Source organism: Sinocyclocheilus rhinocerous, unplaced genomic scaffold (assembly GCF_001515625.1).
Source record: "Sinocyclocheilus rhinocerous isolate Xijiao unplaced genomic scaffold, SAMN03320098_v1.1 scaffold1841, whole genome shotgun sequence".
Lineage (NCBI taxonomy): Eukaryota > Metazoa > Chordata > Actinopteri > Cypriniformes > Cyprinidae > Sinocyclocheilus > Sinocyclocheilus rhinocerous.
The window spans coordinates 1084593-1111647 of NW_015666172.1; the positions used below are offsets into that span (position 1 = coordinate 1084593).

The 27055-nt window shown below is 38.8% G+C and overlaps 2 protein-coding genes across 3 annotated transcripts in view; one reads left to right on the plus strand and one right to left on the minus strand.

The window, feature by feature from the left end:
- LOC107731914 (E3 ubiquitin-protein ligase pellino homolog 1-like) overlaps window positions 1-13976 on the plus strand; it is a 20622-nt gene extending 6646 nt beyond the window's left edge. The window contains exons 2-7 of the mRNA XM_016543119.1: window positions 2800-2993; window positions 5040-5169; window positions 5515-5616; window positions 8933-9154; window positions 11402-11590; window positions 13153-13976. Of these exons, the coding sequence (XP_016398605.1) occupies window positions 2821-2993; window positions 5040-5169; window positions 5515-5616; window positions 8933-9154; window positions 11402-11590; window positions 13153-13770 (1434 nt within the window). The 5' untranslated portion in view covers window positions 2800-2820 and the 3' untranslated portion in view covers window positions 13771-13976. The remainder of the gene's footprint in view (window positions 1-2799; window positions 2994-5039; window positions 5170-5514; window positions 5617-8932; window positions 9155-11401; window positions 11591-13152) is intronic.
- Window positions 13977-16639: 2663 nt separating this feature from the next.
- The window catches only part of LOC107731909 (ras-related protein Rab-1B), a 12361-nt gene continuing 1945 nt past the window's right edge, over window positions 16640-27055 (minus strand). For both annotated transcript variants that reach the window (XM_016543111.1, XM_016543110.1), the window contains 5 exons: window positions 22762-22834; window positions 22454-22549; window positions 22202-22297; window positions 20817-20948; window positions 16640-19015 (listed from right to left, as the gene is read on the minus strand). In XM_016543111.1, the coding sequence (XP_016398597.1) occupies window positions 18821-19015; window positions 20817-20948; window positions 22202-22297; window positions 22454-22549; window positions 22762-22834 (592 nt within the window). In that variant the 3' untranslated portion in view covers window positions 16640-18820. The remainder of the gene's footprint in view (window positions 19016-20816; window positions 20949-22201; window positions 22298-22453; window positions 22550-22761; window positions 22835-27055) is intronic.

Consider the following 27055-nt stretch of genomic DNA (forward strand, 5'->3'; position numbering starts at 1 on the left):
AGTCTGATAGGTCTAACTCAATCTGACCTAATGACATCATTATCACATGGCACAGCTGATTGGTTCTCTCCTGTATTGGTAGCCAATGAGCTTGCTGCTCAACATTCAAATATATGACCAGTGCTTGCCGTAGCAGTTGCAGCTTGCTTCAGAAACCCTCCACCTTCCCCAGCTCCACCTGTATAGATCTGCTATGGGGTGATTCATGTATGCTATATGGGGGTTATTCATATATGTTATATGTGCAGCAGCAGTATTTCATACATGCTTACCGTAGCATGTTGTGGATGTATTGGCAGTAGCAAGTCTCGGTACTTGCTCTGCTGCAGCAGCAGCGTAGCAGATCTATTCCGCCAAGACATTGTCATGTACATTACCATGCCAAATTCCTCCGAGAGTTGTCATGACAGAAATATATTTATCTCCAGATTGCTGCCATCGACCAATCAGAAGCAAGTTCATTCATTGTAGACACTAAGAATGTAAAATAATATTTCATTGCATTTATGAGATGCCATCACTTTGAGCTGACTCCAGCAGACAATACAAGTGCAAACTACATTCTGCTACATATACAAATTCACTTTGCTAGAGGATGCCAGATGTGTGAAAGCATAACACCAATACTATTGTTTGCAGACAGAACAACAATGCAGACAGAAATTTTGCAGCTGTACGAGCATTCAAGATGTGTATTGCACAAAAGTGCAGCTCCGACAAAACGGCGAAATAGCTAATGATCTGTTGAAAAGCAGATACAGATTTTGAAGAATTAAGTTTGGCAAGCCTGGCCTCGAGTAAAGCCTCATAAGTTATTCGTGAGATCATTTCCTCGTGCGTGTATATTTAGAACCCACTTCATCTGGCTCCTGATAGAGATGGATGAGGCAGACTCGCTCTCTGTCTACCCCGCTCACACTCATACGCTCAGTCTCACGCGCCACACTCGCTCACCCCGCTGCAGAGGCAGCAGAGAGGATTGTGGGAATGAACAGAGAAGGTGACGGAAGATGATACAGTAATCAGGGAGGACATAAAATCAGACCGGAGGGAGGACGTGGTGATCTGAGAAGTGGAGATGAAGGGAATAAAGAAGAAGTTTTTAGAGGTACCTGCACTGTGGGACTCAAGTCTTTAATAAAGGCACCAGAAGCCAATGAATTATTGATAAGCTGCCCAATAATGTGTGAAGAGCAGTTCGAGCTCACAGACTGAGCTTGTCATTTAATTATATGCTAAGCCACTATACACTAAGGTTGTTGTGTCTGGAAAGATCTCATTCCATAATGTGCATATTGTCCTCACCACCCCTCCATATCCCTGCATTCCTGTTGATCTCCCTTCCCATATCTCTCTCGTTCCCTTGTTCCTCCCCCAGGTTGTGGGCTGATTAGAAAGTGCGTGGCACAGAACAGGCAATCCATCACTCTGCCAAACCTCAGCACACACACACAATCTCTTCATAACAGTGCTTGTTCATCCCTAGTAATTTTCTGTTATCTACAATCTGCTGTTTTGTAAGCACTCTATATGTATTACTCCTCTACATACCCTTCTCCATCCCGCTGGCCCTCCCTGCTCCTCTCCTCTCCATCACCTACACCACCATGCTATTTCTATTTTTGTCCTCTCTCAGTTTCCCTCCCTCTACTCACCCTCTCAGCCCCCAGTCCACCTCTCACCATTGCACACCCACAGTCATGCAGTGCCTTAATAGTGCAGCGATTGGCTCATCTGCGCTGTCCGTCATCTCCAGTCAGCTTCCTGTGCACTCGGTTCAGATTAATTTGCTGCATAAGGAAGCCTGGAAGAAGCAAACTGACAAATAACCGGTTGCTGTTAATGTTTTTGATGTTTTTGCACTACAAAGGTTTTACATATATTTAATGTTGTGTTAATTGCAAGATGCTTATAATAAAAAACAAAAAATAAATAAAAGTGATTTAGTGTGTTTAGGGCACTGTAGACTAGAGGAAGCTTCATAACAGAAATTTTCCACAGAATTTTCCAGCTGAATTAAAATGAAATGTAAATATTAGTTAAGTAAGTTGAAGTACTAAAATTACTAAAACTAAAACTGAAATAAAATAAATTAAAGCTAAATAGAATCTACTACTTTTACTATATCTAAAATTAAAATATAAAGCAAGCAAATTACTAATAAAAATACTAATTAATACTATAATAGCATATAAATAATACTAAAATAACATTGATTACAGTGAAATAACACATAGAGGATGGATGGACGGACAGATAGATTCACAGAAATACAGATAGATAGATAGATAGATAGACAGATAGATAAAGACACATTAAGTACTCAGAGTAATGACAACACCAATTTATCTAACAGTCAGTATCGAACCTTTGAAATGCCACTGCTGTGACTCTGTTCCATTACGTCTGTATGAAAAACAACAATGAAGTCCTTTGCATCGGTGCGCTTGACTTTGTAATTGCAGAGAGGTTGTTATTCTCCTGGGATTGGTTAAATCTCCTGTTCCTGATAGGTTGTCAGTTGATGGTTGACTGCTTGTTGACTTCAGAAGAGACAGCCACACTATCTCAGGCTGTTCTCACAGGATCAGTTGTTACATCAATACATAGCAGCTGATCCGTGATACGACTGTTATTGTTTTTACAGTTGGAGTAACCAATGGGGGGTTGGGATGCAGTTAAGAATCATACTGTTTTTCCATTTCCTCTCCCTGTAGCACTTATTAAATAAAGTTGTCATTTCACCATGATCAACAATATCAATCTCACATTCTTCCCTTCACTCTCTCTCTCTCATAGCTGTGAGTGGTTCTTCTGGATATGGTTTTGGAAGGGAGCTCCGAAGCTCTTTGCCCTCCTCCATCCCTGGAGCTGCGTCCATCATGCAACAAGAACCAGCCGTCTCCTCCTCTGGGCTCAGGATCTCAGTCCCATGATGCTCTCTGCCCTGAGGACAAGGAGCCCATCAAGTACGGGGAGCTGATTGTACTCGGGTAAGAAAACATCCACAACAACCCTGAAGGAATAATATAATAATATTGTATAATATTCAATAATATTGAAAGGATGAAATTAAGGTTAAGCACTTTACATTTCTGTAGTTCAGATTAGCTCTTTCTTTCATAATAGCACAGTACAAGAGGTGGAAAAGAGAAAGCACATGATGGTGTTCAAGTGTTAATTTCTTTTCCATTTTGCACTTCTATTAAAGAAAAAAAATCAAATATATGTTACAATTATAATATCTTTTATAAAAGCTGTTTTGTAAACAGATTAAATTGATCAAAAAGTGACAGCATAGACTTTTACATTGTTTTAAAAAAATCTCAAATAAATGCTGTTTTTTAATCAATGTATTTATTATATTTTTATAACAACAGTAAAAAACTTTTTAACTTTCTGTTTACCAAAGATGTTTCCGGCTGTGATGTTTCAAAATGTTTCTTGAGCAGCAAATCTTCATGTTAGAATGATTTCTGAAGGATCATGTGACACTAAAGACTAGAATAATAATGCCAGAAATTCAGCTTTGCCATCACAGGAATAAATTACATTTGATTTGAAAACACTTTTATCCAAAGTGACTTACAGTGCATTCAGGCTATACATTTTTTATCAGTATGTGTGTTCCCTGGGGATTGAACCCACGACCTTTGCGCTGCTAACGCAATGCTCTACCACTGAGCCACAGGAACATAGATAGACATAACAAATGTAATATTGAAACTTTCACAATATAACAATTTATACTGTGTTTTTGATCAAATAAATACAGTATTGGTAAGCATAAGAAAATTAATTCAAAAATCTTACCAACCCCAAACTTTTGAAGGGAAATGTATATTATATAATCAGCTACAGTATATCCAAAACACAAACATAATATGTCAACTTACATTTGCACAGAAAATTAAGTCAAGTAGTCTGTAACACATTGACATTATTGAGTTATTTAGCACATTTTTGTCCATCCATTTTTTTGGAGACTACGGGCCAGATTTACTAAACAGGGCAAATTAGCGTGAGACTGCAATCCCACAAAAGTGGCGATGGGAGTGAGAAGTTCTGCGGGTGATCTACTGTGCCCAGATTAATTGTGCACAGACGCAGCCAGATCATTTCCATAATGACCAATGCAATCATGCTGCAAGGGCAGCACAAATTAGCACAGAGTCACAAACTAACAGAGCCAATGATAATTAGGTGTGGGTAATGTACTAACAACACAGGCTCAAAATGGGTTACGACTTGCTTTCTTGGGCGTTAAATAATGGTGCAAATACCAATAAACAGACTACTGCAAACCTTAGTAAATCACCTTGCATGATTCATTCAAATACTCTCCTCCCATAAATTTTGCTTCTGAAAGGGAAACTCTTGCAAATGCATATGCAATAAGTTTAGCCACAAAATAAATGTCCTGATCTTTTCACCACTAATTTTTCACTGCATGTCTTTAGTAAATCCTGACAGTAGATTTTTAACGCCAAAAAAGGGTTTGCGTTGGCACAAGCTGTTAGTATATCTGACACTAGATATTCTAGTTCAGTCAGAGTAAAATAGACAAAAATTATCTAACTTGAAAGACGTTTTCATCATAAACATGAACACTGCCTCCCAGTGAGATGAAAGGAGATTGAGAGAGCTCATTTAAGTGTCTGGACTATTGATCGTTGTCTACATGAATTATAAGATGGCTTCGCCTCCTCATTGACAGGCTCTGAGAGGCCTGCATTAGCCATTTTGTGGACGTCTCATGACTCCTGTCATAGTATCGATGGAGAGATAGAATAATGCATTTAATTATTTTTAAGTACACACCAATGCTCTTAAGTGAAAACAAGTCATCCATGCCTAGTTTTTGTCATCCCCAAGACAACAGTCTGTCCTCAATCTGTCAGCCCTATCAAAATCAGTCAGCGGGTGAAGTGCTGCATCTAAATTAAGCACCGAATGTGTTTTTGATTAATTCATTTTTTTTTATTGTTCAAAGCATTCGCTAAGCTCAGACTGGACTACTGTGGTTTTGTTACATGCAGGCATAATGGTTCACTAGCTAGCGGGGACAAGGGCCGCAGGAGAAGTCGGCTGGCCCTTTACAAACGGCCCAAAGCCAACGGCGTCAAACCTGATGTCATCCACAACGTCTCCACGCCCCTGGTGTCGAAGGTGACAGCGTTTGCTTAAATTCTTTACAATTTCCACGCCTAGTTCTAAAATATAAATGGTAATGTCTTAATGCTAACAATTGATAGGACCAGATACTTTATCTAAAACAGCTTTTTTCATGGCTTCCAAAAGATTTGAAATCTGTTCCAACATAAGTGTCTTCCTGACCCACCCACAAAATTCTGTAAGAGTCATTGCATAACACTGCAACCAACCCAGTGCTTTGCTAATCTATTGCATAAGGTTAGGGAACCTGAAACTGCCTTATGTTCCTCTGACTTGTTAAGCGATGAATGATGTAACAAAGGCCATTAGTCAAAGAGGTGTGTGTGTGTGTGTTTGCAGGCCCTAAGCAACAAAAGCCAGCACAGCATATCCTACACACTGTCCCGGAGTCATTCTGTTATAGTGGAATATACACATGACCCCAACACCGACATGTTTCAGGTGAGCAAAGCATCATACCAGAAGAAGAGAGGATTCTTTCATTTAACTGCCTGTTTAAATTTCACTATTGAGTTCATTAAACATGCAAATAAATTTAAAATTATTTAGTATACTGTCGTAGTGGTGAATGTATTTACCTTTATATTGTCACAGTTATGTTCAGTTAGTTTGCTTTCTTGGACTTTCAGTCTGTTTTCAATAGTCACATGTGTTTCTTTGTCTTAGTTTCTCGCCAGTCATCAGTCGTCATGGACACTCATCTAATCATTTCACCTGGTCATTATCATCTCGTTATCACTGTGTATTTAAGTTGTTCCTTCTCAGTCACTCAGGGTCCAGTCACCATTTACGTTAATGTGTGTTACTTCAACCTGTTTGGATTACTCTCGTGTGGATTATAATTCAACTTTGTGTTGGAATGCTATTCATCGTCTTTGTGTCGTCTTCTGGGACACACCGTGACAGATGACCGGACCACAACCTAACTTTGCAGTGAGATTTGTTGACATTTTCGGAGAACTTTTTTGTCTCTCAATCACCAGCCCTGTCAACGACGAGACCCTGAAGTCTTTATTCTGGATCGGGGCCAATTACCACCATCCCGTGGACCTCCCAGACACCTCTGGACTTGACTGGAGGGAAGCCTTGGAGTATCTATCCCCAATCCAGGACAAAGCCAGACCCAGAGCTCGTTCCACCAACTTCGACTGCGGAGAATTCGTGTGAGCCCCCCACAGACGGAGAGCTACCGCCCGCTGCGACGTGTAAGCCAGAGCCCAAAGAGAAGAGGACAGAGCTGACCCTCACCCCGGAAGTTGAGCTCCATCGTGAGTCTGACCAGGGGTGTGAGCCCGCAACATCAGTGGACGAGGAGGTAGCGAGTGTGGAGAATGAGGAATGGCTTATGGAGTTGTGACAGGTTTTGACTCCCACCCAATTCCGGTATCTTCATCACCGCTGTCTTTGGACAGCAGCAATGCCTGTATGAACTATGATTTATTCATCTCAATCGGCATGGACAGTGTTGCACTTACCATTATTCTGTCAAGTTTTGTGTTACCGTGAAGCTCAGCCAGTCCTCCAGCCCTGATGCTGCCAGATGTCTGCAGCCATACGCCATCTCTGGGGATTCCCTGCTCTGACATCGACCCGCAGGTCAGGCATCCACCTGCAGAGCTCATGTGAGAGGATCCTGTGGCTCTGCCTCCGATCTCCTCGCTCCATCTCGACCTGTCAACTCCGCCTTGGCTCCTCCCACCTTCGGCTCCACCGGAGACCCTCGGCCTTGCAGCTCCACTGAGTTCCCTCATCCCACCAGCTCCTCCTTGGTCAGTCATCACTCGACTTCCGCCACAGACTTGCGGGCCATCTGTTGTGCTCTGTCCCTCCACCCCTATGGCTACAGCAGGCTCCTCCTTCCCTTTGGCGTCGCCTCTGTCCTCAGTCACACTGGCTCCGCCTCAGCCCTCAGGTACTCTGGCTCTGCCTCCGACATTTGTTGCCTCGGCATCGCTGAGGCCTTCAGTGCCAGTGACATCGCTCGGTTCCATCAGCTCTCTGTCTTCGCCTTTGGATCCATTGGCCTTGTCTCCATCGGTCATCCCCCAGATGTCGACAGCCCCATCTACATCTTGGCTCCTCCCTCCCTCAACTCAGCCATGGGCTGTCGTCACAGCCGAGCTCTGGGTCTGTGCCATCGGGCTTTTCCCATCATTGCCACCAGGATACTGTCATCGTCCACCTGCCACCATCCCTCTGTCATCGCCACATCCAGTTACCATCCCTGCGCCACATCCTCGTCCACCTCCCAAACCCCCACCATCCCTCCCTCTGCTCATCCTCCGTTACGGGGTGTAACGTCACAGTTATGTTGAGTTAGTTTGCTTTATTGGACTTTCAGTCTGTTTTCATTAGTCACATGTGTTTCTTTGTCTTAGTTTCTCGCCAGTCATCAGTCGTCATGGACACTCATCTAGTCATTACCCCTGTTCATTATCATCTTGTTATCACTGTGTATTTAAGTTGTTCCTTCTCAGTCACTCAGGGTCCAGTCACTGTTTACGTGTGTTACTTCAGCCTGTTTGGATTACTCTTGTGTGGATTATAATTAAACTTTGTGTTGGAACGCTATTCATCGTCTTTGTGCCTTCTTCTGGGACAAACCGTGACGCCTATATTTCTGGCCTCAATTATGTAAAATGTCATTGTTTCTCAACAAACATAAAGGTCATTTCACCCAAAAATGAACATTTTGTCATTTATTCAACCTCATGCCATTCTAAACATAAATAACTTTCTTCCTTGAGACACAAAAGAAGACATTTTTTAATAATGTACTGGTTAGTGATGCATCAATATTAGAAATCTGGCTGATAACAATAAGCTGGTAATTTTATGGCTGATACAATAAGTGGTCAATATTAAAATTATATATTATTTTGTCTTTAAAAAATAATACAAAATTAAACACCCCCAAAACTATCAATATTTATTTCGGCATCAAAACATTATAGAGCATGAAAGATGGACATTAATTTTGAGATTTGCTGAATATTATGTTTAACGGTGTTGTTAAATTATTATATAAAATAAAGATTACATTTAAGCAAGCATTATGATGGCTAAAGTATCAGCAATCAAAGTGTAAAAATAGGTTGAAATGAGCATGCACAATTAAATATCAAATATTTATTGATACCAATATATACAAAAAAAAAATCAGATTATAGTCAATATGGTATATACACTACCATTCAAAAGTTTAGGGTCAGTATAAGTCTCTTATGCTCAAGTCTGCATTTATTTGATCAAAAATACAGTAAAAACAATAATATTGTGAAATATTATGCATTTAAACATCGTAAAATGTAATTTATTTCTGTAATGGCAAAGCTGTTGAAAATCTTGGAAAACAGCTTTTCAGGATTCTTTAGTGAATAGAAAGTTCAAAAGAACAGCATTTATTTGAAATATAAATCTTTTGTAACATTATAAATATCACTTTTGATCAATTTAATGTATCCATTCTGAATAGACGTTTTAATTTCTTTAAAAACAAAAAATCCTACTGACCCCAATGGTACTGTATATACTGTGGATCCCGTACATGTTGCTCTTTTCCATGAAATTACAATGAATGGGGGCTGAGCGGACAGTACATTTATTCAGCATATTTTGTTTGTCTTCCATGGAAGAATGAAAGTCATAGGGGTTTGGGACAACATGAGTAATTAATAAATCATTAATAAAAATGATAATTTTTGAGTGAAGTAATCCTTGAATATCTCACTTAATCTGGTTGTTAATTTGTCTTTAGATCGGCCGTTCTACAGAGAGCATGATAGACTTTGTGGTGACAGACACAGCGAGCAGTGGCGGTGGAGGACAGGGGCAGGGGGGCGCAAATGGAGAGGGAGGACAGTCGGCCCAGAGCACGATCTCCCGCTACGCTTGTCGCATCATGTGTGAGCGTAGTGCTCCCTACACAGCACGAATATATGCAGCGGGCTTTGACTCTTCCAAAAACATCTTCCTTGGGGTGAGTCATAACAGGCTATTGAGTCATAGCCGCGTTTACTAATGCAGAATCTTTGCCAAAGTACAGAAGACGACAACACAGGATTATTTACACTGACATCAAAAAAGCAACACCGTAGAAGAGGACACATTATTTTCCTACTGTTTTGCCTGTTAATTAAAGTCAGTTTTTGCTGCCTTAACAGGCAAAAAGAATCAGTTCACAGGACATCCACATAGAATGTCAAGTAAAATTTCAGCCTAGTGGTTTGTTTATTGGATATTGAACTAGATTTGTAAATTGTTTCAAAAATGTTACTTGTTGCTGATGCTAGGATGTTGCAAGGGAATCGCTATATGGTTGCTAAGGACTTCCTAGTGGTTGCTAGATTGTTTCTTACTATCCCAAGAGACTCCGAGAGTCAAAAGAGCCCACCCCACAGTCATATAAAACCTGGGAATATAAATATAAAAATATTAAATTAAATAGAATTAAATAAAATTATTAATAAAAAGAACCAGTATTAATAATTGAGCACCAAATCGGTATATTAGAATGATTTCTGAAGGATCAAGGAAAGACTGGAGTAATGGCTGCTGAAAATTCAGCTTTGCCATCCCAGAAATAAATTACATTTGAAAATATATTAAATTAAAAAAACACTTATTTTAAATTGTAATATTTCACAGTATTACTGTTTTACTGTATTTTGATCAAATAAATGGTATGGTGAGCATACTGTAAGAGACTTCTTTGAAAAACATTAAAAAATACACTTTTGTACAAAATATACTTTTGTCCGCCAGTGTATAATAAAATCAATATATTAAAATATTAATTTAAAAAAATTTGATTTCTTGACCTAGAAAGTCATGTAAATAAGTAAATATCTTAGTTATTGGAAAATCATGTACATTTCTATAGTGAATATACATTTTTCTAGTTTTGTGTCAGTTCAGTCTTGTGACAAGAAAAAAACGCAAGTCTGATTGCATAGAAAATTATAGCACGCCTCTCTTCAACAAGCATGATCTGAATATCATTGCTGTCCACAGTACAAACAGTGTTTGATGAGTTACTTAGTGTAAAGGGTTTGTTTATACAGGTTTGTTGCTTTAGCAAACACCTCTAATTACATACAGTAGATCTATATTTACAACATTAATATACATTTTACATCACAGACTGATATTACCAGGAGTGCACACACATTATTGAGCTTTACTCTTCCTGCTGTCACCGACTGAGATGCTTAAGATCAAAATGACTCATTTCACATCATTCCACATTGCTATTCACAATTAATGCGCTTGATTATTGATTATTGATTATGATTATCAACCGTTTCAAATCATGTGTATGTGACTTCAAGGCACAGACCACTCACAAATTAAAATTCTATAATTATTTACTTACCTTCATGTTGTTTCAAATCTGTATGACTTTCTTTCTTCTGCAGATCATATATTTAAGAACTTTTTTGTCCGGTGTAGTCAGTGGGGTCCAGTGTAATTTCGAGTCCACTGACTTTCACTGTATAGATAAAAATAACACAAGGACGAGTAAATGTTAACAGAATTTAAATTTTGGGTGAACTTACCCTTTAATTATTGAGAAAATATGGATTTATGCCCCTTATTCATCAGCTTTCGTACACTGAGCAATGGAAGTAGACCTTGAATGGAACACTACTTTAATCCATTACTACATGTACTCTTTCATTCCAGGCCTTTTCAAATAATGAACTTAATACTTGCTTCGACCTTGATAGTAGCTAACTCAATAGTGGAGATCTACGCTTCGTTTTTACTCTCAAAAATACACAGACACCTGGAGGACAGTAATGGTCCAGTAGCCGGCAGTGATGCATGACATATCAACACACGGCTATGGCCTCATACAAATGTCCTTGACAGGCTCTCTGCCCACTGCTGTTCTGTGGAGGTGGAAAGAGAACGAGAGAAAGAATGGATACTGTATTCAAGTCTAGGTATAAATATTTCAGACTCCCACTGTATAATGCAGCTCCAAGAAGTAGGTGTGTTGTGTAATAGCTAGTAGCTATAAACGGAAAGCCTAAAGTGTCTGTCTGTGCATTATAATCCTCTAAGCTCAGTTAGTCAGTGATTTAATATGTAACACACAACATGCATGTACATTAAAAGAGAGCCGATATTAATCTGACAGTAAGCCACGACACTTTTTGATTTCGCTGTGAGTTGATACTGAAGAGATTAGTAAAATCCTCTTGATGTGCTTGATTTCCAGGAGCGAGCTGCTAAATGGAGGACCTCAGATGGTCTGATGGATGGACTAACAACCAACGGGGTGCTGGTGATGCACCCAGCAGGGGAGTTTGTATCTGAACCCGCTCCAGGGGTGTGGAGGGAGATCTCAGTATGTGGGAATGTTTTTGCCCTTCGAGAGACACGGTCGGCCCAGCAGAGAGGAAAACTGGTGAGAATTTGCTTTAATCTTGGTAATGAATCACAAGTAAAAATGTTTCAAAAGGTACACTGCAGAATTCTGGCTTCTCTATGGACATCTGTGGTCGAAACATAACATTGCTCATTTCTTCACTGGCCACATCGCACAGGCAATTGAATTTAGTGAATTATATTTCACAGAAATTCCACACAGATACTGTTCTTCCACCATGGTCGACAAAAGTGAATTTATTAAAGATGATGAAATATAGGCTACTACTACTACTCACTACTACTTGAAAGATGTGAATGATTTTATTTAGCAAGTAAGCATTAAATTGATCAAAAATGCCAATAAATATATTTATAATGTTACAAAACATTTCTATTTCAAATAAATGCTATTTATATTCGTTAAAGAATGCTGAAAAAATGATATCATGATTTCACAAAAATATTAAGCAGCACAACGTTGATAATAATAAGAAATGTTTCTTGATCAGCAAATCAGCATATTAGAATGATTTCTGAAGGATCATGTGACACTGAAGACTGGAGTAAATGCTGAAAATTCAGGTTTGCATCACAGGAATAAATTACATTTATAGAAAAGGCCTAGTCAGACCCCAGACTTAAACCCCATTGAACATCTGTGGAATGACTTGAAGACTGCAGTTCACAAAACTGTCACCATCAAATTGAACTGAACTTGAGCAGTTCTGCAAAGAAGAGTGGGCAAATATTGCAAAGTCTAGATGTGCAAAGTTAGTAGAGACACATCCCAACAGACTAAAGGCTGTAATTAAAGATGGTTCAACAAAATACGGACACAAGAGGGTGATCCTTTTTCCAACTCGCTGATTGTTTCGTTTTTTTCTGATATGTTGGTGTTATATCTTTCACTTGGATGTTGTAAGTTGCACTGAGTAAATACAGCTGGATAAAACAAAAACTGTGTCCGTCTTCATTGCAGGCTGAAAATGTGAATATTTTAAAGGGGGGTGATTCTTTTCTATACCCACTGTAAATGCAGCCTTGGTGAACATAAGAGACTTTTTTTGAAGACAGTAAAAATAATCTTACTGACCCCAAACTTTTGAACAATATTGTAGACCAAATACAAAATTCAAAAAAGTAGCATTTCAAATATCTGATCTCTGTTCGTAAGGCCTGTAGACTTTCAAATGTCAAGCTTTAAAACAACAGCTTTAAAAACTTTTTTCAAAACTTTCAACCAAGGTAAAAAAGGCCTAAAAGGACTGACAAAATTTGCTTTTCTAGTGAAAAGTTAGTCAAATTATTTTAATTGCACTTCAGCGTCATTGTTCGCTACCTCAATTCAAATTCAGGAACTGAATTGGAATGTAAAAATTCTTAATTCAATTCTAAATTCTGTATGTTTTAGCAAGTAAGTGACGTTAGTTGGATATCATGGCACATTATGTGCCAGTTTCAGACTTAAAAGGTCAGTTAACCCAAAAATTTAAATTCTGTCATTTATTCATCCTAATGTCATTCCAAACCTGTAGACTGTAGAAGGAGACATTGCAGAATGTTGTGAGTGATTGCATGTGTGTGTTTTTTACCTCACAGGTAGAGAACGAATCAAACATGCTGCAGGATGGTTCTCTCATCGATCTCTGCGGGGCCACTCTGCTTTGGCGGACCCCTAGCGGTCTTCGTCACACCCCGACTCTAAAACAGCTCGAGTCTCTACGCCAGGAACTAAACGCTGCCCGTCCCCAGTGCCCCGTGGGTTTCAACACGCTCGCCTTCCCCAGCCTGGCACAGCGCGCCACCATCGACAAGAAACAGCCCTGGGTCTATATGAACTGCGGCCATGTGCACGGCTACCACAAGTGGGGGTTTCGTAAGGAGAAAGCGGGATCGTCTGCGGTGGCGTTAACCGGGGGTGGAGGCACAGCTCCGGCTACCACAGGAGAGCGAGAGTGTCCCATGTGCAGAGGGGTGGGCCCCTATGTACCCCTCTGGCTCGGATGCGAAGGGGGCCTGTACCTGGACGCGGGGCCTCCGACACATGCGTTCTGCCCTTGCGGTCACGTGTGCTCGGAAAAGACGGTGCAAGGCTGGAGTCAGATCCCACTGCCGCACGGAACGCATGCCTTCCACGCTGCTTGTCCTTTCTGTGGAACATGGCTGACTGGGGAACAAGGCCACATCAAACTCATCTTCCAAGGCCCGGTCGACTGAGAGGAACAGCTGCCGCGCAGAAAGTGAGATGTTGAGACTGAATAACAGAAACGGAGAGTTTGGACTGTGGAGGATGGACACAAAATTAAGAGCCTGTGAATAAGGCAAAGATGACAAAAAGGGAATATACTTTATGTAATGCAGAATGTGTAAATAAAAGAGATTAATTAAAAGTTGAAAAGATGAGCGTTGTGTGTAAGAAGAAGTGAATGGAAATTGCATACATTTGCATTTGTAAGAGCTTCATGCAAGGCCTTAATTGACAATGTGTAATGTTGACAAAGCAACTGCAGTCAGCTTGAGGCAATGGAGTAAAACGTATCTGAGTCACATTTCTCCAGTAAATCACATAGAAAAAACAATTATTATAGGAACATTAAGACTTCTTGCATTGTGACGTTTGGCAAAAAAACAAATACAATGCACATTTTCTCCTTGATGTTTCATTACTATGATGATTCCAGATATTTGAATTGTCATTATTCTCACTGAGGATTTTGATTAAAGGCCCGTTGACACCAAGAACGATAGTAGCGTCCACACCAGCGGACAAACGTTCTGTTTATAATAAGCACTGCAGTTATGTCGTCTGCCACTTTAAATGCTCGAGCTCTTTAAAGCAGGATGGATTCTGATTAGCTGTCAATGTTTTTCATCGTTCAGCTGGGGGGAAAACTCATTTTTAAAGTGATTCCAACAATATCCAACGATAAATTTAGAACGATTTTAAAACTATATCGTTAACATTAAAGTTATTCTTGGTGTGAATGTAGTCCTGATTGTAATACAATGGTTTAATTTAAATCAGGGCAAAAAATAAGGTAGTACAGGAAAAAAAAGTATAGATAATTAAAATTACTTATGAAATCTATCTACGTATGTGTATAAAAAATTATAATGATTTTTTAAATGAGAATGGGGGAAATGCAAACTTTTGTGCTAGAGAGAAATTGAGAGAATAATGAAAAGGAAAAAGACGAAGACCAGCCTTCAGCCAGAAAAACAAAAAGAGTTTAAATTTAGCATCCACGTGCGCATGTGATGATGCATGAACTACACACGAATGCTCAGATCTCTTTACATTTCAGGGTCTCAGTTTAGAGATTGTGATGAGCTGGCACAGTGAGAAATTAGAGAAAGAGAGATGCTGCATCCGCTCTTATCTCCTCTCTTTCTCTCTCTCTCTCAGGGGATTCTGAGCAGAACGGTACATTCCTGCACACTGACTGCAGCTACTCTGACTGGCTATAAATAACTCAAGGTCATTGGCTCAGCCCTACTACACATGCACGCGCCTCCGAAAATGTCTGTTCAGAAACAGAAACAAGCACACAAGACATAGTAAATCAACAGGTCAAATATGAAATCAAATGGAAATGGTTTCTATTTATGGCGTTTATATTCAGTCATATGAAAGGAGAAATAGAGTCAAATATACAGATATATAATGTCTTGCATACTTCAGACAGTCTACTACTGGACACAATCACTGATTTTCATACACAAATGGAGATCCATGTATTACCCCACCATATCATTAATGTAAAATATTCCATAAATATGCATTATCATTTGTTAGGACGCTAACAGGGCACTAGGTGGAGACGGATAGGCACACATAGAAATGACCTTCACTCTGCTATCACATGGTACAGGGTAGTAAAGACCTACTTTATGGTTTGCTTATATGTAAAGTAAATTTAAGAATAAAATGGAGGTCATAGGGCTGTCTGAAACATTGCTTTTATTGTTAATTAAAAATATAAATATTTGATGAAAAACCTAAACTTAAAAAATGAAAATCAGAAAATATTTCAGTTATCAACTAACTGAAATAAAAATGAAGGCTGTATATATATATATATATATATATATATACACATACACACACAATTCTATCTATTTGTTTTCTTTTTATTTATTATACAATTATAATTCTGACTTTCTGACTTCTGATTGACAAAAGCAAAAAAGGTTTCTGAGGCAAAAACACACTAGCTTGTTCTATTCTTTTTCTATTCCATCGGTTTTCTTTTTATTTATATTATTTAAAAAAAAAACCTTGCTACGTGTACTGCGTTAAGCTAACTGAGACTTGTTATAGCACTTGTATATCATTGCTCTTTTGTTGATTTTGATTGCTAAGCTTATTCAATATAAAGGAGTACATAAACTATTGAAATAACACTGGTCTGGGAAGTCATATTATTTAGCTTAATTGGTAAATCTCACAAATATATACCCGGGTCATATTTCACCCAAAACCAAATAAAAACAATTTAAAATTAATTTTTTGTAAAAAGAGAAATTGGATCCTTTTTTTTTTTGCATTATGACATTATTTTCATGACAACCAGCCACATTTCCTCCAATTCTCATTACTATAATGTGTCCAGATTTTCATTATTCTAAACACTGATTCTCATTACATTCTACATTAAACTGTAATAAAGTAATGAGAATCATCCAGTCCAGACAAAATTATTTTTATTATTAAAAATGACAAATATTTTGTGATTGCCACAGACATGTTCCTGACAGGTTTTATGCCAGGGGTCTCCCAACTCAGTCCTGGAGGGCCGGAGTCCAGAGTTTAGCTCCAACTTGCCTCAACACACCTGCTTAGAAGTTTCTAGTATGCCTAGTAAGACCTTGATTCGCTGGTTTAGGTGTGTTTGATTAGGGTTGGAGCTAAACTCTGCAGGACACCGGCCCTCGAGGACAGAGTTTGGGGACCGCTGTTTTATGCGATTCAACTTTCAAAATAATCAGTTATCAAATTTCCAGCGAACACAGGAAGTGATACTTACCTCACCACCCACGCATAATTTCACTCGACACCTCAAAAAAGCAAGCAGGAAAAGTCATCTTTAAGTCTCATGTTGATCATTTTATTATATATATTTATAATATGTACAGAGAAGAGAAAACAAGATCAAACCCAGCAATGAAACAGCACCGGGGTGAGCAAGCAAAGGGCGATAGAGAAAGAGCGCGTATATTAGAGAAGGAAACTGCTAAAGAGGTGCTTGCCATTTTACCATCGCCGTGTCTTAAATCAAAAAAATGAGATGTGCAAATGACATGGGTAAAAAGTAAAAAGACAAAAAGCATAAGAACGCTCCATCACATTCATAAGTAACCACCCCCCACCCCATACCTTTCATCTTTCCGCGATCCCCACACATTACCACATAATTCATAGATCAAAAGACAGCAGGCGTTCTGAGAAAACAATGACCCTTCCGAACGCATCCCAAAAAAGCACTTGTTTAGTGTGTGCATGAGTGCAGGGTTTAAATGAGACTTTATTTTCACACAGATGTAACGTGGGATCCACGACACGGACCGGTTTTAAAATCAAAGGAATGTTCCCAAACGCAGTTGCCTCTTGCCCATCCCTCCTTCCCAGCCATTGCACACGCACCCATATCCCTGCTACTGCTCCCTCCAACCCCACATTACCAGTTCACTTACTAAATAGTACAAGCACACAATATTATAGACAAGAATGTGTGGTTACGTTAGCATTGCATGTTAGTGGTGTAAAAACGAGATTACACTGGCTCAGTGAGCGAAAGTGATATAATATCACAATGGTGAGACTAGTTAAGATCAAGTGACGCACTAATACTAGTGAAGTTCACAAACTCTATCTACGGTTTCTAGATCCACGTAGTACATAATAAAACAGCCAGGTCAAAAACACTGTCTTCAGACCAATCATTTGCAGTTTTTTTTGAAAATGCTGGTAAGATTGAGTTGTAACTATGTGGAGAAGAGTGCAGGATCCATATAAATCTCTTTGATCACATCTGAATGAGCTTCTAGACCTTTAAAGATCTATCTGTAGGTAGATTTGAAAGCTAGGTGTACGAATATGTTTCATGGAAACATGGGAGGTCATATCCGGTCTCCTACACTGGACCAGTCAATCCCAATATTCCTAGATGTAATACACAATATTCCCACACAAACACATAGCACACTGAACCGGATCCATGGAACTACCATGCTTTCATTGGTGGCGAAATTAAGGCCCTTCACAAATATGCAAATATATTTACCGTATTTAAATAAATACAAAGCACACGCACAGTTTTTGGCAGCAGCGACGACTACGGATTGGAAGTCTGGCTCAATAAGATGGTAAAACGACACTAAATTATAGATCTGAGGTTTCAAACCAAAGCCACAAAACTGTTGACTACATTAAGAAACAACCTCAACATGTCGAGATGGTGTTCGTGCATTCATTTTGAACCTGCGATGGCCGAACACTCAAAAGTAGCAGAGGTCACTGAGGTAATAGAGGGAACAGTAGCTTTCATCGACCAGCCTAAAGCCTAGACCCCCCCAAATCCATTATGAACAAAAAAAAACATCCCTATCCGTCCCTTCCCCGACCAAACTACATCAATGACAGCAGTAAGCCTTTGTACAAGGCTTCATTAGAAAAAAAAAATCAGTCTTAAAAATCACCATAACAATAATATACTAATAGGATGAGAACAACTATAGAATATTGCCGACTTGTTTGCAGTTGACTTCCTGTTGATTCGGCATCAGAAGCCATGCTTTCGCCAACAAAACCTCATTCAAGTGACGACGTGTGAGAGAATTAGAAATACTACAGAGATAGGTTAACGTTCTTAACACAACCTCGCTAGTTGTTTAAAAGGAGGATTTGAGAATCGCCCCTAGATCTGCTCTCATTTGTTTCTATACATGGACATATGACTGTACTAAAGCTCCATCCTGGACTTTAAGTACAGAGGGCGGGGATATGGACTTGGGCAGGGTTATTAATGTGCACAGGGAGGAAAAAGAGGTGAGGTGTCTTACACAAAAGGAATGGCTAAGGAGAATAAAAACATGAAGACTATGTTGTCATAAATGAAGCCATAAGGCTGTTAGACGTTGGCTCTTAATGCAGTGGTTCCTCCCTTGAGAATGCTTTTTTTTGGTGTGTGTGAGAAAATTCGTTTAAGAGGGAAAGGGATGGTTGTGTACGTGTGTGTGCGTGTGTGTGTGTGTACGCTCAGGCTCTTCAACAGCAGCCGCCGCCAGACTGCCGCACAGGAGTGCTCTCGATCTTCAGGTTGGGCTTGTCTCCTCCGCTTGTCGCTCCAGGGCCCATGCGCTTCTTGATCTCAGCAGCCATTGTCATGAAGGCCTGCTCCACATTCGTGGCATTCTTAGCGCTCGTCTCAAGGAAGGGGATTGCTAAAGAGTCAGCAAATTCCTTGAAGGTAAAAATAAATCAGAGTGAGACACTTTTTTATTTTGCCCAACTTTGTGCTTGGCACTTACAGTTAAACCAAAAAATTTTTAGACACCAGATATAATTTTTATTTATTTTTTACTAGTGGGTGCAGGACACTATAGTTTATTTATGTAAGTGAGGATAGCAAAATAAAGTAAACTGTGGCATATTATACCCCGAAATTCTTCATACAGTGGACTACCAGTAAAACTGATGAAAATTTGGGACCAAAAATTATTCAGACACTTTGACCTGACCATGTTTTGCTTGAGTGTTATCTGACATCAAGATGAATTTGTTCTGACACAGTTTAACTCCGAGTTCTTGTCATATTTTATTACCATTTTCTAAACTATAGCGAATAAACTCTGATAATGTGTGAAATATTGAAGGTGTCTGAACAAATTTTGGTTTGACTATGTATAACTGTCTATCAACTATATTAAATACTGTAAAAGGTCATTTTCTTCCACAATTAGCCTACATGTTAATATAGATTTTTGTCAGATTTTTTGTTCTGAAGAAAATGTGAGTGATTTATGCCTGTGCAAAGCTTCCCTCTATAAAGCAACTTTCGCATTGGATTCAAATTTTTCATGCAAATTCACCATAGTGACCAACAGAAAGTAGTAGTATCATTTTATTTAATGCCATGTCAGCATCTGAGGCTACTTTACCAACAGAAAGCTGTCACTTTGAAAGTGACTTCTGTGCGAGTGGTGCTTCATGCATCACTAAACTATCAACAAAGGACCTTTTTTTGCCTATGAAATTTTGACGAAATTAATGTGACTACATCTCAAGTGTTATAAGAGGTCCCTAGGTGGTTACTTACTGGCTGCAGTCAAAATGAGCTCAAACACAAGTCTTTATGATATTCCGGTCTCTTGCAATGCAAGTCTAAATCAAAGCACTTAGAACAAGTTGCACAATTTGACATATCATTCATGTCCAGAAAACATTTTATTCAAATCTCTAAACCTTAGCATGAGCAGCAGTAATACTAAGGTTAAAGGGTTAGTTCACCCAAAAATTTTAATTCTGTCATTAATTACTCACCCTCGTGTTGTTCCAAACCCGTAAGACCTTCGTTCATCTTCGGAACACAATTTAAGATATTTTTGATGAAATATGGACCCATAGACAGACAGGTAACTACCATGTTCAAGGTCCAGAAAAGTACCAAGATGATCGACAAAGTAGTCCGTGTGACATCAGTGGTTCAACTGTAAAGTTACAAAGCTACGAGAATACTTTTTTGCGCAAAGAACTCACCCTCGTGTTGTTCCAAACCTGTAAGACCTTCGTTCATCTTCGGAACAAAATTTAAGATATTTTTAGTCCAAAGTGACGCAGTAGAGATGAAAATGTGGAATAAAGTCGTTATTTTTGTTTTCTTTGCGCAAAAAAGTATTCTCGTAGCTTCGTAACTTTACAGTTGAACCACTGATGTCACACGGACTTCTTTGTCGATCATCTTGGTACTTTTCTGGACCTTGAACGTGGTAGTTACCTTGCTGTCTATGGGAGGGTTAAATTGTGTTCCGAAGATGAATGAAGGTCTTACGGGTTTCGAACAACACGAGGGTGAGTAATTAATGACAGAATTTTCATTTTTGGGTGAACTAACCCTTTAAAAGTACATTATTATGCTACCAATGTCACAGAAATGGGAAGCAATTGGGCTTGTAAAGCCCACTAGTTTTGATAAAAAAGGGAACGGAGATTTCAAATCAAAAATTAATACAGATTAGATGCGTCTATTTTGACGCATCAATACCTTGGCTGTTGTGTAGTCCACTACTTTCTTGGTGGTGAGGTCACATTTGTTCCCCACAAGCAGCTTGTTGACGTTCTCGCTTGCGTAGCGGTCTATTTCCTGTAGCCACTGTTTCACATTGTTATATGATTCCTTTAGAGAGAGAAAGACAGAGAAAATAATTCTTAATTTCAACCCTTTATGCGTTAATGATGCAGTATTATCCAGGGTTGTTATTGTAAACTAAAACTATTGAAATCATTTTCAGAAACTGAAATAAAATAAAATATAAATATTAAATGTAAAAATGTAATCGAAAATTAGAAATGTTGCCTTGGCAACTGACTTAAACTTTAAGGGCCCTATTTTAACGATCTAAGCGCATGGTCTAAAGCGCACGACGCAGGTGCACTGAGGGCGTGTCCGAATCCACTTTCGCTAGTTTAACGACGGAAAAACGGTCTGCGCGCCCGGCGCACTGTCTAAATGGGTTATCCCTATTCTCTTAATGTGTAATGGGTGTGTTTTGGGCGTAACGTGCAAAAAAAACAATCAGAGTCTCATCTCCCATCCCCTTTAAAAGCCAGTTGCACTCGCGCCATGGCGGGTTCGCTATTTACATGGCGGAATTTAATTTTTCATTTAGACCAGGTTTTTGTTGGTCAATGGCGCAGTCTATTTCAGTTGCCTCAAAATAGCAACGCGCCAACAATGCGCCTGAACACACCTCGTTTTCAGACCAGCACGCCCATGGGCGCACAAATAGGCGCAAATGCATTTGCTATTTAAACAACGCGCCTGATGCCGTATTGCGCCAGGTGTATGATAGGGCCCTAAGTACTCAAAATACTGAACCTAAAACAAAAATTTAAGTTAAACAGAAATATATATAAATCATTAAAAAAAATGAAAACTGAAAATATAAAAAATAAATGCTAATTCAAAATATTAATTCGCATTTTAATAGTATAAAGCAGTGATGGGCAAACTTGGCCCTTCCAGGCCACTTTCCTGCAGAGATTTGATCCAACCCTGTTAAAACTCACCTGCCTGTAGCTTTCTAGTAGTCTTGAAGACAATGATTAGCTGGTTCAGGTGTGTTTGATTAGAGTTGGAGCTAAACTCTGAAGGAAAGTGACCTGGAAGGGCCAAGTTTGCCCACCCCTGGTATAAAGTATACTAAAATAACACTGGTAACAATGTACTTAAAATAACTAATTTGACAAGCAGATCATCAAGCGAGAGGTTTTCTAAGGATGAAATCAGCACAGTTTACACAGCATCAGAACTACAGAAAAATGTGATAAATGTCCTTGAGCCTTGAAAATTATCATCAATTCAGCTGCAGAGTGTGCCTTGTTAAATTAAGGCCAAACAAAGGAGGAGAATTACTGATGACATCTCACCTGATCCGTGACATCATAGACCACAATGATACCGTGAGCCCCTCGATAGTAACTGGAGGTGATGGTTCGAAATCTTTCTTGCCCCGCAGTGTCCCACTGAAAGAAAGAAAGAAAGACAGAAAGGTTTGGCCCCATTAATGAGTCAGTAGTTTCATCTATTGACCCAAGAAAGCCGGTCATCATAATGTAATGGTCATGCTGTCATGGAGCTTGTGAAAAATGAGTGTTATGAGGGAGTATGTATGGACTTACAATCTGTAGCTTAATGGTTTTGCCATCAAGTTCAATGGTGCGGATCTTGAAGTCCACGCCTATGGTGCTGATGTAGCTCTCAGTGTACGTGTCATCCTGAAGGACCACAGACAAACAGAAAGGAGAATGAAAACGTATTTACTTTTGTGGATATACTCCATCTTACAATATATTGTGCAAGTATATATCTACTATAAAATACATTCAATCAATTCTATATGATTTGCAGACTGCATGTTTTCAGTTGATTTTTAATTCATGTTTGGCAGCAGAAGCTGACAAAACAACCCATCTGTGACTGTACTCACAGCAAATCTCAACAGCAGACACGACTTCCCGACTCCAGAGTCACCGATGAGGAGCAGTTTGAAAAGGTAGTCACTAAAATTGAGAAACACAACAGTAATACATTAAATACAGTAGTACACCAACATGAATAGATTTCAGTTTTGATCTCAGTTTAACCTTTATATCTTATGATATTAGAAGTCAAACGGGTTATTATACCACTATTAATACCTCAAGTTTTATTTTATCACTCCATACAGTGTTGTTTTAGTATTATTTATATATAATTACAGTATTTATAGTATTATTAGCCTTTTCAGTTTTCACTTTAATTTTGTTATGTTTTTAAATTATTTTTGTCACAAAAATGGAGAAACACAACAGCAATACATTAAAAATATATCAACATGATCATATTTCAGTTTTGAATATAAATCGAACCCTCATATCTTAGGAAATTACAATTCAAAATGGGTTATTAAAATAGCATAACCTCAAGTTTTATTTTCCATATAATTCCATACAGTGTTGTTTTAGTATTATTTATATAGCGTATTATTACAGTATTTATAAATATTTTGCATTAGCATTTTTTGTTTAATTTTAGTTTGTTTTCTAAATTTTGTTATGCTTTTTTATTTATTTTTGTTTTTTAAATATTTCTATTTAGCTTAAATTTTTTTGTTTTAGTTATTTTAGTACTTCAACATTTTATTTCAGTTCATTCAGTTTCATGTCTAGTTTTTGTTCACGTTTCTTAATTTCAAGTTTTTCATCTAATATTTTTATTTAAGCTTCATTTAAATTAACAAAAACTGTTTTTAATACTTTTAGTTTTCATTAACAATGACAATGCTGCTACAGTAGTTAGATTAATGATAATCATACAATATGACAGATTTAACAGGCAGCAGATTGTAAATCATATGGTCTTAAGTTGTTTGGCTAATGTGAACATTAAAAAATCCTCTCTTCATACACAGTAAGAGCAACACCAAAGATGATTGGAGTGTAAAGAGTTCTGTGTGTGTACTGACCTTTCAGAATGGTGTCTGTCCTGCTATGTTAAAGGGGTCATATGATGCGATTTCAATTTTTCCTTTCTCTTTGAAGTGTTACAAGCTCTTGGTGCATAAAGAAGATCTGTAAAGTTGCAAAGACTAAAGTCTCAAATCCAAAGAGATATTCTTTATAAAATTTAAGAGTCAACCACGCCTACCTAAAACGGCTCGTTCTAACACGCCCCCACATGTCTACGTCACGATGTGGGAAGATTTGCATAACGCCGCACAAATGTTCACGCAAAGAAAGAAGGCGTAACTTTTATTCTCACTGTAGTATTGTTGCTGCCGCCATGTCGTGAAGACGCTGTGTTTCGTATTGAAAGCAAAACTGCTGTTTGGCTTTCCAAAGGAGGACGATATCCGCTTCGTCATGCCTAGAGCTGATCCGTGCTGGTCGCTGAGGAAATACATCAACTTCGCGCTGTGGATCGCCGGATCCACAGCTACTTCGTCGAATCCGCCGGCCGCGCTGTTCTCAAGCCCGCCGAAAATCGACGCGTTTCAGAAAGGCGGGGCATAGAGGAGAAACATTAATGTACAGTATGATGAAAATAATGTGTTTTTTTTAACCTTAAACCGCATAAACACATCTCATTACACCAAATACACAAAATAATGTTCTTTTTAGCAACATCATATGACCCCTTTAATATATCAATGACACTACATCGCATAGTATTACTATTGAACTAATCATATAGCACATCACACCTGGTTATCAGAGGTTAAACGGATCTAAAAAAGAAAGGTGGCATTAGTATTGCTAAAATGTTAACTGGTTTGTAAACAAGTTCTAAAATCAGCTGCCACTTCCAACCAACAGCCAGGAATCTGCTTCACGGTGATGGTGAAGTAGGCTAAAAACAAAATCAGCATAAACAAAGTCTCCCCTGCCACAAGCTCAAAATACAGCTGAGCCTTATTCCAGCGCAATGAATGACTGTCGCAATGAAGGACCTACTCTGGTTTCTGAATACAAGTACTAACATTAGACAAGCTGAGAAATGTTGCATCACACAACAGTTGTGAAGCAATCATGACTCTGAGCATGCTGATGATACACAGCGTGCTCGCATGTGTCAAGAGTAGGGATGTAATGGTATGAAAATTTCATATCACGGTTATAGTGACCAAAGTTATCACGGTTATCAATATTATCACGGTTTTGTTAAAATTAGATGAACATGTTCAAAAAGAACTGATACACACACTGAAAACATTTCAATAAGTTTTATATTTGAAAATCAACAAACAACAAATACAATTAGCAGCTATATGCACTTTTTTAGCATAAAAATTAAATTAACATTAACATGAAGCTCTAATAATAATAATAATAATCCAAGATGGTGAGAAATAAGATTCTCTGGTCTGATGAGACCAAGATAGAACTTTTTGGCCTTAATTCTAAGTGGTATGTGTGGAGAAAACCAGGCACCTGTCCAATACAGTCCCAACAGTGAAGCATGGTGGTGGCAGCATCATGCTGTGGGGGTGTTTTTCAGCTGCAGGGACAGGACGACTGGTTGCAATCGAGGGAAAGATGAATGCGGCCAAGTACAGGGATATCCTGGGCGAAAACCTTCTCCAGAGTGCTCAGGACCTCAGACTGGAACTAAGGTTTACCTTCCAACAAGACAATGACCCTAAGCACACAGCTAAAATAACGAAGGAGTGGCTTCACAACGACTCTGTGACTGTTCTTGAATGGCCCAGCCAGAGCCCTGACTTAAACCCAATTGAGCATCTCTGGAGAGACCTAAAAATGGCTGTCCACCAACGTTTACCGTCCAACCTGACAGAACTGGAGAGGATCTGCAAGGAGGAATGGCAGAGGATCGCCAAATCCAGGTGTGAAAAACTTGTTGGATCTTTCCCAAAAAGACTCATGGCTGTATTAGATCAAGAGGGTGCTTCTACTAAATACTGAGCATTTTTCAGTTTTTCTTTTTTAATAAATCTGCAAAGATGTCAACAATTCTGTGTTTTTCTGTCAATATGGGGTGCTGTGTGTACATTAATGAGGAAAAAAAATTAACTTAAATGATTTTAGCAAATGGCTGCAATATAACAAAGAGTGAAAAATTTAAGGGGGTCTGAATACTTTCCGTACCCACTGTATATATATATAATAGGCTATATTACATACTGTAATATTACATAATGTTGTGTGCTATCTGTCACGCCCACTGAAGGCTCGTCAGTAGATCACACGTGCGCTGAAGTGAACTAACCCTGGAACATAACCTGCTCCGGAGCAGGTTATCTTCAGAGAGCAAGTTGCTATGGTTACTTACATACCCTGAAAGTTACCTCCGATTTTGGAAGCGAAAGCTGAGGTTATCCGCTCGCTTATCCTCAAACATACCTGGGTATGTCACATAACCTGCTTTTTGGAATACCCCCCTGGTGTATACCCACAAACAATAAGAGAAACCTCAATATCAAAGCGTTTTAGCGTTCAGTTCCCTGTTTTAACAAGTCAATTTTAGTCAAACACCATAAACTGGATATTAGTGAGTTTGTTAATTGGCAATGCTGATACATAAACAGTTTAGTTAAACGAAGTATAAACAGTATAAACTGCATTTTAAAGTGTACTGCTTTGCCATTTACAACACAGAAAGGAAGTGAAATCTGTTTGTTTGGGCATCCTGACAGGGTCCGACATATAAACACTGGCTCAACCAATGGCACGCGTATAGGGCGAGACTACCTGCTTAACTGACCAATGGCAAACAGGGAGAGTTTGAAACATGCTTGTGTTCTTTGTTGCCAGTGAAACAGACACATTTAAAGGGGTCATATGATGCGATTTCAATTTTTCCTTTCTCTTTGGAGTGTTACAAGCTCTTGGTGCATAAAGAAGATCTGTAAAGTTGCAAAGACTAAAGTCTCAAATCCAAAGAGATATTCTTTATAAAAGTTAAAAGTCAGCCACGCCTACCTAAAACGGCTCGTTCTAACACACCCCACATGTCTACGTCACGATGTGAGAAGATTTGCATAACGCCGCCCAAATATTCACGCAAAGAAAGAAGGCGTAACTTTAATACTTGCTGTTGCCGCCATTGCCATGTTGTGGAGTCGCTGTGTGTTTTGTTGTGAAAGCGAAACTACTTTGTTTGGCCTTCCAAAAGAGGACACGACTAGAAATCAGTGGTTAAGTTGTATTTACAACACTGTTCCAGAACACTTCAACCCAAATATTCAGATGTGTGCAACGCATTTTACGGAGGACTGTTTCCTG